Source organism: Geotrypetes seraphini, chromosome 10 (genome assembly GCF_902459505.1).
Source record: "Geotrypetes seraphini chromosome 10, aGeoSer1.1, whole genome shotgun sequence".
NCBI classification, from domain to species: domain Eukaryota; kingdom Metazoa; phylum Chordata; class Amphibia; order Gymnophiona; family Dermophiidae; genus Geotrypetes; species Geotrypetes seraphini.
Genome location: NC_047093.1, coordinates 132,731,567 through 132,744,065, shown reverse-complemented (window position 1 = coordinate 132,744,065; position 12,499 = coordinate 132,731,567). Strand labels below are relative to the sequence as shown.

At 44.2% G+C, this 12,499-nt stretch overlaps 1 protein-coding gene across 1 annotated transcript in view; it reads right to left on the bottom strand.

The window, feature by feature from the left end:
* Positions 1-12,499, bottom strand: part of LOC117367625 (sodium/hydrogen exchanger 10-like) — a 301,595-nt gene that overhangs the window by 49,479 nt on the left and 239,617 nt on the right. The window contains exons 22-23 of the mRNA XM_033960369.1: positions 6,962-7,099; positions 1,935-2,120 (exon numbers count right to left, since the gene is read on the bottom strand). Coding sequence (XP_033816260.1) covers positions 1,935-2,120; positions 6,962-7,099 — 324 coding nt within the window. The remainder of the gene's footprint in view (positions 1-1,934; positions 2,121-6,961; positions 7,100-12,499) is intronic.

Here is a 12,499-nt window from a genome sequence, read left to right as displayed (position 1 = left end):
TGCATCCACAATTTGTGCCTCCCTCCCTCCCACGGGTGTTAATTTCCACTGGCCAGCTGCACTTTGCAAAGACGCAAGCAGCCTGCATACGGCCTGCGTCTGACCCAGAAGCCTTCCCTCTGACATCAGAGAGAAGACTTCCAGGTCAGTTGCAGGCCAAGTGTAGAAACCATGGCCATGGCTTTGCAAAGAGAGGGAGGCATGAATTTGGGATGCGGAATGGAGGGAAGGATGATGAGGGGTGCTTTGGGACATGGAAGGAAGGAAGAGGGGGCATGTTAGCACAGGAAGGGAGAAGCGACATTGCATTGAAACACAGAAGGAAGGGAGGGAGCACAAACTTCGGACAAAGGATGGAAGGAAGGAAGGGATCATGAACTTGAGACACAGAATGGAAGGAAAGAGGAAGGGGAGCATGAACCAGGGACTTAGGAACTTTGGACAAGTCAGGAATAATGGAGGGAGTGAGGGAAAGATGCTGAGATGAGGAGAGAATAGAAAGGTAGAATTGTTGGACATGGGTGTCTGAGTGAAAGGGAAAGAAAGATGGCGCACATGAGAAAATGAAGAAAGTGGTGGATTGTTTGGCATAGGGAAGGAAAGAGAAATATTGGACATGGTGGTGGGAGAGGCATGAGGTACAGGAAGAGAGACATAAGAGGGAGAAATGTTGGATGTGGTGGGAACAGTGGGATGGATGAAGAACAAAAGTAAGTATAACTTCCTATCTTTTATTTCTATTTAAACTACAGTACTTTATTTTGAGGACTATTTCTTTAATGTTCTTTAATTCCATGCACTTTTGAGCAACTGTCGGCCTTCCCCCAGTTAAAAAGCTGCTAAATCTCCTTTTAAATGTTGACGCCAGCAGCCTGGTTCTACCCTGGTTAAGGTGGAGCCCATCTTTCCCCAGTATGTTTTCCAGTTCCTAACAAATTTAAAACCCTCCTCTCTGCACCATCACCTCATCCATGCACCGAGACTCTGGAGCTCTGCCTGTCTTTTGGATCCTACACATGGAACAGGGAGCACTTCTCAAAATGCTACCCTGGAGGTTCTGGATTTTAACTTCCTACATAACAGCCTAAATTTGGCTTCCAGAACCTCCTTACCACATTTCCCTTTCATTGATACCCACATGTACCAAGAGAGCAGACTCCTCTCCAGCACAGTCTAAGATCTTATCTAGGTAATGCTCGAGGTCCACCACCTTTACACCAGGCAGGCAAGTGACCAAGTGATCCTCATGTCCACCAACCACCCAGCTATCTACATGCATAATGATTGAATCTCCCACTATAAACAGCCATCCTAACCTTTCTCTTCTGGACAGAAGCCCCTGGAGACATATCCTCTGTTTGAGAGGACATTGCATCCCCTGGTGGGTACTTCACCAGAGTGATGCTCTCTTTTAAGAATACCTCCCTCCTCTGACGCAACACAGAGGCTGCCAGACTGGATGTAGATCTTTTCTACAACATCCCTGTAGGCCTCCTCTGTCTCCCTCAGCTACTTCAAGTCTGCTACTCTAGCCTTAAGAGATCAGATCCAATCCTGAGTGCTAGGAGTTCTTTGCACTGAGCACACACATAAGGCTTCTCACCAATTGGGAGATAAGGCCAGAGGAGGTACAAATGTATAGAAGAAGAAATAGCCCTGGCTGGCTTGATTTTCAAAGGAAAACTTATAATGGGTTTCCTTTTGAAATTCAGATAGCATGCCCATGAAGACAATGTTGTAGTACTGACAGCCTCATGGGTTATGTGAAAATGCCCTTAAAGTAACTTGTATAAGGTCACAAGTGGTATTAGTGGGAGAGGTTAGTAGTAGAGCAGCATCAGCACAGATTTATCTGATGGATCTTTATTGAAATAATATACAAGATAATAAGGAAAGCCAGCAATGTTTCTGTAAAGCAGAAAAAGTCTACTTACTAGATGGGATGTTCTCGGTATAATGCAGGGTGCATAATAGACTTGCTTCAGTTGACAATCTTCTATACTCCCATATACAAGAACAGCTTCAGCCACATTCTCATCATAAATAATTGTTTTGTTGATATCTATATCCTCAACATAAGCATTAGCAAGCCAAGAACAAATCTCATTATATGTCCAACTCTGCAATGCAACATCATGTAAAAATTTATTTTACATAAATACCCAACATTTCCAGCAAGTCAGAAGCCCAAAACTAGATAGGCTTTGAGGCCCCACATTGGGAATAAACAGATCAGATGGACCTTGTGCCACCATTTTCTAAAATTGCAACTTTTCCGATAATAACAATCTGGCCAATATCCAAAACTATTTAACTAGCTAGGAACGGCTCCTGGCTGGCTAAATAACATTTTAGCACCTAACCGCAAGAGATAGGGTTACCAGATTTTTGGGAATGAAAATCCGGACCCATGGCTCTGCCCCCAGGCCCACCACATCCCACCCCGTTCTGCCCCCAGCCTCACCCCCTCAACTTGTTCACTTGTTGGGACGGCATCTGCGCATGTGATGGTATGATGCGATGCCATCACATGCGTGCATATGATATCACCATGTTGCATCCATGCATGCACAGTTGCCGTCCTGATGTCGTTGCTAACTGGAAGCTTTTCAAAACCTCGACAAACTGCTGGGTTTTTAAAAGCCATCTGGACCCCCCAGACATGTCCTCAAAAAGGAGGCCATGTTCGGAGAAATCCAGACATCTGGTAACCCTAGCAAGGGATAACCAGCTTTCCAGTACAGTATATGTATCTTGGTACATGGTATCTTGGTATCAATGTCAAATCCAGCTTTTCAACTCCTCTTCTCAGTCTCTGCTGCCCCCTTCAATTCTTCCAGCTAGCATTAAAACTTGGGCTTCAGAAGGTTATTTCATTGTCCTTCTCTTTTTTAGTTCAGTACTCTGCTCTTTCAGCAAAGTCAGTTAGTCTCTGTTAGGGTTTTTATATAAAAAGTGCTTAGTCTAGATTACTATTTTAGGTTGCATTTCAGAGCACAAGATCAGATTAGGGCACAGGGTAGTGTGTGGTGCAGTAGTTAGAGCTACAACCTCAGCACCCATGCTATTCCTTGTGACCTTGGGCAAGTCACTTAATCCCCCATTGCCACAGATACATTAGATAGAGTGTGAATCCACTGGGAGACAGATAGGGAAAAATGTTTGAGTACCTGAATGCAAACCACTTGGGCTTTAAGTGGTATATAAAATACAAAAAAATATGCTATGTTATATTTGTTACCCTACAAAAGCTTTGTTCGATGCCGTTTACACTGTCTTTGTTATATAATTGTGAATGTATTATCGTTGGACAACTCACTGTTCCTAGTTGGGGTTTTTTATTTTCTCGTGTACAGGGCTAGGTGTAGCATTGGATACAAGATTGCACATTTCTCTCTCCAATTTTGGGGTAAGATATGAGCGAAACAGAGAGGGGACAGGTTTCATTTTGGGGTTATTTGGGGAAGAGAGGGGGTTGGGAGAGGGTGGGGCGGCTATAATGGGTGGCAACTGTGATGCAATAGAATTACGGTACTGAAACTACAGAAAGGCAGATGTAGTCAAGGTTCAGAGAGTGGTCACTCAGGGTAAACACCCCACACTCCTAACAACAAATAATATAATATAATATAGGGTGCCCTCAGTGTGGGGAAACAGTGACGGGAGACAAGGCTCCAACGCTTAGCAGCACCAGGTGAAGGTAATATACCCACACCCGCACACCATCATCGGGCACCCAACAGTGTACAATAAATCAAAAGTGCTAAACACAACTTAGGAAAACGCAAATCAATCACAGTGTGTATGCAGAGTAAACCACTGAGCGACCATTCACTGAACCCCCCAGCCAACTCCCCAATCACTTCTATTCCACTTATCGTAAAAATCATGGAGGGATTGGTACACTCCCAATTGATGGAATATCTTGACCAGTTCTCACTCTTACATGAGACTCAATCCGGCTTTAGACCTCTTTTCAGCACGGAAACTGTAATTGCGGCTATCTTAGATAACTTGCATCTATTGTTAAGCAAAGGCCTCAATGCCCTGATCATCCAATTCAACATGAGCTCCGCCTTTGATCTAGTAGACCATGCGAAAATGCTACAATGCCTAGACGCCATTGGCATCAGGGGTGAAGTGCTAAACTGGTTTCATGGCTTCCTTCTATCCCGAACCTATCAGGTATGTTTCAATAATGATCTCTCCAACACCTGGAGCAACCCATCCAGTGTACCACAAAGGTCCCCGCTATCCCCATTGCTTTTCAACATCTACATGACCTCACTGGGCGTTCAATTAACCCAACTGGGGATAAAATTATTCAGTTACGCTGATGACTTCACAATCATCATCCCATTTGCCAACTCCATCTTGGAAACCATTCCCAAAGCATCAGAAGCCATAAACTTGATGGAGCACTGGATGACAGACTTCAAGCTCAAGCTCAATACAGAGAAGACAAAATTTTTCGTCGCTTCACCACACCCGCTTGACACCAAAACACCACTAGGCATCAACAAACTTAACTACCCCATACAGCCCACCATTAAAATACTGGGTGTAACTCTTGACCAATGCCTAACCATTAAAGACCAGGTGGACTCCTTAATCAAAAAGGTTTTTTCACCCTCTGAAAGCTTAAATCCATTAAATCATATTTTGACAACTCTGCATTCAGAATCCTGGTACAATCCCTCGTACTGAGTCAACTCGACTACTGTAACGTCACCTATTTAGCAATCTCCCAAAAGAATATGCGACGCTTACAATTAATGCAAAACGCTGCGGTCAGACTTATCTTCGGTCTGAAGAAATTTGACCACGTGACGCCATACTACAAACAGCTACACTGGCTGCCCTTGGAAGCAAGTGTAAAGTTTAAGTTCGCCTGCCTCTGCTTTAAAATTCTTTATGGTCAAGCCCCTAAATACATAACCACCTCTTCTCCTTCTCAGCCAACAGACACAAGAGAAGCTCCCACTTGCACTTCGTTTCCCCCCTGGTTAGAGGTTGCAAACTAAAAAAACACCATGAACACCTTTTCTCGCATCAAGCAGCATTATGGGGTAAAGATCTAGAACAACTGCTCTCGCCCACCACTTACGAGGTATTAAGGAAGCGCCTCAAAACTCACCTGTTCTTGAAATATCTAGACAGTTGACCCGTACCTCTCTTTCCCCTCTATAATAGTTCTCTTGTCCCATTCTCCTCTTGTTGACCAATCCCTTAACTTCTCTCAACTTGTACTTCATTAATCTTTTGTAAACCGCATAGAACTTAACGGTACTGCAGTATATAAACTGTTATTATTTATTATTATTCATTGCTGCAAGGGGCAAATGACAAACCACCACTTGAGAATCAATTTTTACAAAGCTTTCCTCGTCAGATAGAGAGGAGAGGCAGCTGGGACAGGAAGCTGAAGTGAAGCTGGGGAGGAAGCCAGCCCTTGCAGCTAACCCATGGCCAGCACAGGAAGATTTCCCCGAGGACTGGGAAATGGAGGAACCTGAAGTCCAGACCGAGGACTGTGATATGGAATGGCTGGAGGACTATGTTTTACCCCAAGGGGAAGAGCGCCCAATGGATTGTGAGTAGGCTGCTAAGCCCAGGGGGGGTTTTTTTCCTTCTTTTTGGAGAGGTTTTTTTTGGTTTATGTTTTGGGAGCAGTTTGTGCACTGCTCTGACTTGTGCTGGGAGCTGCAGAAGTTACACCAGAGCTTGTCTATTGGGAGGGCGGCAACACCTGTGGTGAACAGGCTCCTCTTCTCCCAACCTGTTGGGGATTTGGCTCCACCCAACAGGGACACAGTCAGAGCCAGAGCCAGAGAGAACCTTTTACAAGAAAGTGGTGCTAGGTGCTTGGACTGTTTTGTCAAGCCATGAGTATGGCCAGAAGACTAAATTAAGGATTTTTGTATTGATAGCCAGAACTAACTCTGAAAGCACGGTTTGTGCTAGAGCGGGACTTATTTGCTGCCTTAAGAAGAGTGAAGGAAATTATTGAAAGTTTGTTTTCCACTCGTGCCAAAATTCTGACATATTTTTTGTTGTTTGAAACTTTTGGATATTTCATTAAAGTGGTTTTGTTTGAACAACCTGGACCTTTTGTGTACAATTTCTGGGATACAATAAGAAACCTGTGTTCCACTATCTTTATTTTAAACTCAGGACTAGGATTCAGCGAAGCCATTTGGCCTAGCCAGGATCCTTGTCCCACAAGAGCTATACAATGGGAGGGCTGGTAATGGGTGAAAGTAGCCAAGAGAAGGACTTAGGGGTACTGGTGGACAAAACAATGAAGCCGTCGGCACAGTGCGCAGAGGCCTCTAAAAAGGCAAACAGAATGCTAGGTATTATCAAGAAAGGTATCACAACCAGAATGAAGGACATTATCCTGCCATTGTATCGGGCGATGGTGCGCCCGCATCTGGAGTACTGCATCCAATATTGGTCGCTATACCTTAAGAAGGATATGGCGATGCTTGAGAGTGTTCAGAAAAGAGCAACGCGCTTGATAAAAGGTATGGAAAACCTTTCATACGCTGAAAGATTAGAGAAACTGGGGCTCTTTTCCCTGGAAAGGAGGAGGCTTAGAGGGGACATGATAGAGACTTACAAGATCATGAAGGGCATAGAGAAAGTGGAGAGGGACAGATTCTTCAAACTTTCAAAAACTACAAGAATGAGAGGGCATTCGACCCAAAGGGTTGTGGACACCTGGAATGTGCTTCCAGAGGGTGTGATAGGACAGAGTATGCTATTGGGTTTCAAGAAGGGATTAGATGATTTCCTGAAGGAAAAGGGAATAGAAGGGTATAGATAGAGGATTATTATACAGGTCCTGGACCTGATGGGCCACTGCATGAGCAGACCGCTGGGCGCGATGGACCTCCGGTCTGATCCAGCAGAGGCACTGCTTATGTTCTTATGCTACATCACTGGGCAGGAGACTTACTTGATAAACTATGCATTCCTTCAAAATGTTTACAGCAATATGAATTGCAATTATTAACCATATCTTGTATTCTAGAGATGGAAATTCCAAAAATTCATCAAAGGCTTCAAATAGGTCATTGATTGGAATAAAACAAGTCTGAAAAAGATAAGATACAGAGAAAACAATAAAAATTACAGTTGTAAAATGTAGAAAGTCATATTCTCTATGTGCTACCTTTCAAGTTAATTATTCAGCAACACTTGAAAATTATGTTCTGATTCTTTAAACAGCATTGTTTTTAGGCACTGGTAGGTGGTCAAGTTCAGTGAAAAATGCCATTTAAACAATGTTTCTCAAGGCACCTACCAGCACCTAAAAATTCAATACCGGAATCACACTTCTATAGGTACTTTATGGTGCCTAATTCCACTGTAGGTGCCATAAAGTGCCTAAGGAGGCATGATTCACATTGAAGGTAGGAAAACCCTGGCCTACATTTCCAGCGCCTACCTTTACCATAGGCATGATTTTCTAACTGGTGCTGTCACATGATTGACATGCGATTGGAAGCCGCTTTTAAGGCAGCTATCGACAATGTGCTGGTTAGAGAATTGAGACCTATGTGTTGTGAGCCTGCCGGTGCCGGGTTTTGCAAATGGCCACCGACCAGGGCTCAACAAACACCGAGCTCGACGTGCCTTCAAAGGAAGTTGAAGGTCCTGCTGGTTCTTAAGAGTAAAATAAAGTAAAAGGTCAGGAACACTAAAGTTTTCCAATAAACTTGAGTCCAACTTTATTTTCCCAAGTAGCCCCTGCTACAGTTTAGTCTTGGAATTCAAACAAACAGAAAATCCGGGCTTACCAAAAACATAGCCCACACCTTTCTTGCAGGTAAACGCCCCAGTGGCTGAGTTGTAGCTCTGCCCTAACAGTCCCACAGTTCAAAAGGGCAAAATAAGGCTACAAAAACTACCCAGCCTTTATACTGGTTCTTTACAATGGTTTTTAAACAGTCTATAACATGCTGCCTAGGCCCGGTTTTCTAACAGGCCTTCCCCAGCCAACTTAACAAGCAGTTGGTGGGGGAGGGGAGTAGCTGAATCCACTTTACTTTTTTAACTTGCCAAAAATTGGCCCCACAATACCACCCTGAGGATCTTACGTGGATTCTCCCCACTTACTACCCCTTCAGCAATCAAGTCCCAAGCAAACAGCAACAGAAAAGGCAAAAAGTAAAAATGCCAAACAAAACCGCATTTCATTTAATGTCCCAAAAATTAAGGCTCCAACTCCAGCCGTGAGCTTAACACTGCTCACACTTGTGCTTTCAGACAATCCAAAAGAAAACTTCAAAATTCAAAAAGCACACAAACAGTCAGGAAATTCACTTAGCTCTCATCCATGTGGATTTCACCAGGTTCCATGGAGGTATCCATCAGCTCTATGGCATCCTGGCTGGCTGGCTGGTTTGCCTCAGGGACAGTAGTTGCATCCAGCATTTCAATGTCCTGATACTGTGGGGATTCAGGAGCCCAGTCCCTCGAGCCTCCTTCCTGGGCTGACCCAGGGTAGACTAACTTGTTCTTCCTAAGCACAGCCTCTAAAGCCCTGAGCTGGACACGCCCTAACCTGTGAGGGGGAGGAACAACCTGCTGCTTCTGCTGAGTTTTCTGTTTAGCCTTAATTGGCCCCAGCAGTGGTTCATTAGCTGAGCTGGGAGCCTGCCTCTTAGGCTGTTCTTTTCTGCCAGGCACCTCCTGCTGCTCCAGGCTGTTCTCCCACTCATCTTCTCCTCCCCAGGGTTCTGTATCCTGGTGTTTCAATGGGAACTCAGACCCTATCTGTTTGCCTGAGCTTAGCCTGTCACTCTGATTAGCCCTTTTTAGGGTAAGGCTTGGATTTGGAGGAGATTGACCTGGCACAACCCTAGTCTTAATGCTGGGGTTGTGACAGTGTGTACTGTTTATATTCTCTGCAATACTTGCATAGCTAACCAGCTTGAATTCTCATGCAAGGTCCTTGGCATCATTATCGATTCCTCTCTCTCCCTCAATGACCACCTCAACTCCTTGGCAAAATCATGCTTTTTCAGCCTCCACATGCTGAAAAAAAGTAAGATCCTACTTCTGCCAACAACATTTTGCCGTCCTTGTCCAATCCATCATCCTCTCCAAACTAGATTACTGCAGTGCCATCTACTTAAATCTATCAAAAAAAGTCTTCAAAGACTCCAGCTAATCCAGAATACTGCAGCCAAATTGATCTTTACAAAACGCAAATCTGACCATGCCTCCCCACTCCTTGCCAAACTTCATTGGCTCCTAATGATCTCCAGAATCCATTTCAAATGTTCCTGCTTGGCTTTTAAGATCATTCACGGCATCCTTCCTCCCCTTATCCCACTATCTTACAACTCCTCAAGTCCTGACTCTTCCAGAACCGCCCAAGACAAGAGCAACAAAAACGATAAAGGGCATGGAAAACCTTTCATATGCTGAAAGGCTAGATAAGCTGGGGCTCTGATGTGTTAGAATGTGAAATAGCAAGCCTCTGGAGAGATTTGCTGCATTCTATTTATTTAGTTTTATTGCCCGTCTAACCCAGGAGCACAGAATGGGTTACAGCGATACATTCATAATGTTTTGGAGGCACAGGATTAAGGGTGCATTCACATTATGCTAGAGAAGTGGGATAAGGGATAAAGCGGCATATTCACAATATATTAGAGGCAGGGGATTGAAGTTACATTCACAATATACTGAGGAATTAGAGATGGGTTACAGAGGTACATTCACAATTAAGTAGGTGACTTTAGATTGACATGGAAATGGTAAGTTTTAGAGCAGCACAAGTTATAGTGTTACCTTTGAATGTTCAACCACCAATAGAGAGAATGACAAAGAGGTGAGGTCACGTTGATCCATTGGGACAAGGGATCCATGGCCTGAGACCATTGCAATGCCAAGGTCCACTGAGCTGTCCTTAGGTGAAGTTGAGCAAAGGGAGTGACATGAATAGTTGATGACATGTGACCCATGACCTGTTTGCAAAGATGAAGCAAGTGGTTTTGTCTTTGTTGAGGAAGGAAAACCCGCAGAAGAATAGTGTTTAGTAGTGCTCCTATGAACTCTAATATCTGAGAGGGCTACATTTGAGATTTTGGAAAGTTGACTTCAAACCCTAGAAATAAACTTCTGATAACCAGCCAACATGGTTTCTGCAGGGGGAGATCATGCCTGACTAACTTATTACACTTCTTTGAGGGAATTAACAAACAGATGGACAGAGGAGACCCCATAGACATCATATACCTAGATTTCCAGAAAGCCTTTGACAAGGTGCCTCATGAACGTCTACTCTGGAAACTGAAGAACCATGGGGTGGACGGAGACGTACATAGATGGACCAGAAATTGGTTAGCGGGTATAAAACAGAGGGTAGGGGTGAAGGGCCACTACTCAGACTGGAGGAAGATCATGAGTGGTGTTCCGCAGGGCTCGGTGCTCGGGCCACTGCTATTTAATATATTCATAAATAATCTAGAAACAGGGACGAAGTGTGAGATAATAAAATTTGAGGACGACACCAAACTATTTAGTGGAGCTCGGACAAATGAGAACTGCGAAGAATTGCAAAGGGATTTGAACAAACCAGGGGAATGGGCAACAAGATGGCAGATGAAGTTCAACGTTGAGAAGTGTAAAGTATTGCATGTGGGAAGCAGAAACCCGAGGTACAACTATACGATGGGAGGGATGTTATTGAATGAGAGTACCGATGGTGCGTCCGCATCTGGAGTACTGCGTCCGATATTGGTCGCCGTACCTTAAGAAGGATATGGCGTTACTCGAGAGGGTTCAGAGGAGAGCGACACGTCTGATAAAAGGGATGGAAAACCTTTCATATGCTGAGAGATTGGAGAAACTAGGTCTCTTTTCCCTAGAGAAGAGGAGACTTAGAGGGGATGTGATAGAGACTTACAAGATCATGAAGGATATAGAGAGAGTAGAGAGGGACAGATTCTTCAAACTTTCAAAAAATAAAAGAACAAGAGGGCATTCGGAAAAGTTGAAAGGGGACAGATTCAAAACAAATGCTAATAAGTTCTTCTTTACCCAACATGTGGTGGACACCTGGAATGCACTTCCAGAGGAAGTAATAGGGCAGAGTACAGTACTAGGGTTTAAGAAAGGATTGGACAATTTCCTGCTGGAAAAGGGGATAGAAGGGTATAGATAGAGCATTATTGCACAGGTCCTGGACCTGTTGGGCTGCCGCGTGAGCGGGTTGCTGGGCACGCTGCACCTCAGGTCTGACCCAGCGGAGGCATTGCTTATGTTCTTAAGTTGAAGGAAAGCTATTGTCACATGTGTGGCTGAATGCACTGTTTGAGATGATAGAGCAGTTGTCCAGATACGGGAACACTTGTAACCTGTGAGACCTTAGAGTGGCTGTGATCACCACCAGGCACTTTGTGAACACTCTTGGAAAAGAAGCAAGGCCAAATGGCGTGTTGATGAGCTGTCTGAAACCATAGAAACTTTGTGGTTTGGATGAATGGATATGTGTGTGTAGGCCTCTTTGAGGTTGAGAGAGCACAGCCAATCATTTAATTCTAGAAGTGGGTATAGGGGCCCCAGAGATAGCATGCAAAACTTTTTCTTTACAAGATATTTATTGAGGGTTTGGAGGTTGAGAATAGAATGAAGATTTCCCATCTTGGACAAAGCAAGGGGTCCCTCATTTTAGAACAGTACTGGCCTGACAGCAGCTAACAAAATCTAAGGGCTAGATTCACTAAGCAAACCGATTATGCACCGATCGGTTTGCGAGCCCTCATTCGCTAACCTCTCCTCCGATCCGATCCCAATCCGTGCATGCAAATGAGGAGAATTACATCACATTACATTACATTAGTGATTTCTTTTCCGCCATTATCTTGCGGTTCAAGGTGGATTACAAAAAGGATCTTTCTGGCCATTTCCAGAGGAATTATAGAATAGTTAGAGAGTAGTCAACTTGGTTCATAGAAATGAGGTGGTTCTTGTGGCATTAGGTTGTTTTAGAGAGTGGGGAGGCATTAGATTGGTTTTGGGTATCAGGGATTTTTTAAATAGTATGGTTTTTATTTCTTTTCTAAATGTTCTGTAGTCAGGGGTCGTTATCAGCAAAGTAGAGAATTATCGGTCTAGTCTCGCTGTTTGTGTGGAATTGACATGCAAAGCAGGAAGGACGCAATTTATTAAACTTACCGACTAGCTGGCTGATCAAAAAACTAGCGACTGTTGAGGACCAGTTGCTTGTGCTAAAACCCTGCCCTCTGCCCTGATTCTCCTGCTCTGGCCGCCCTGCTCTCAGCCCCCCCTGCTCTTTGCTCTATGCTCCGACTCTTGAGCCCTGCTCAGCTGACTCGTGAAGTTAAAAAAATAGTTTAAAAAAAGAAAAAACTGGGCACGAAGGCCCACCAGCACATGAACAGACCATCTACAGTCTAGGAAGATGGTCTGCATATGCTCAAGGATCGCTCTCCAGCGAACCGTGCAGTTGGTGGGGGGC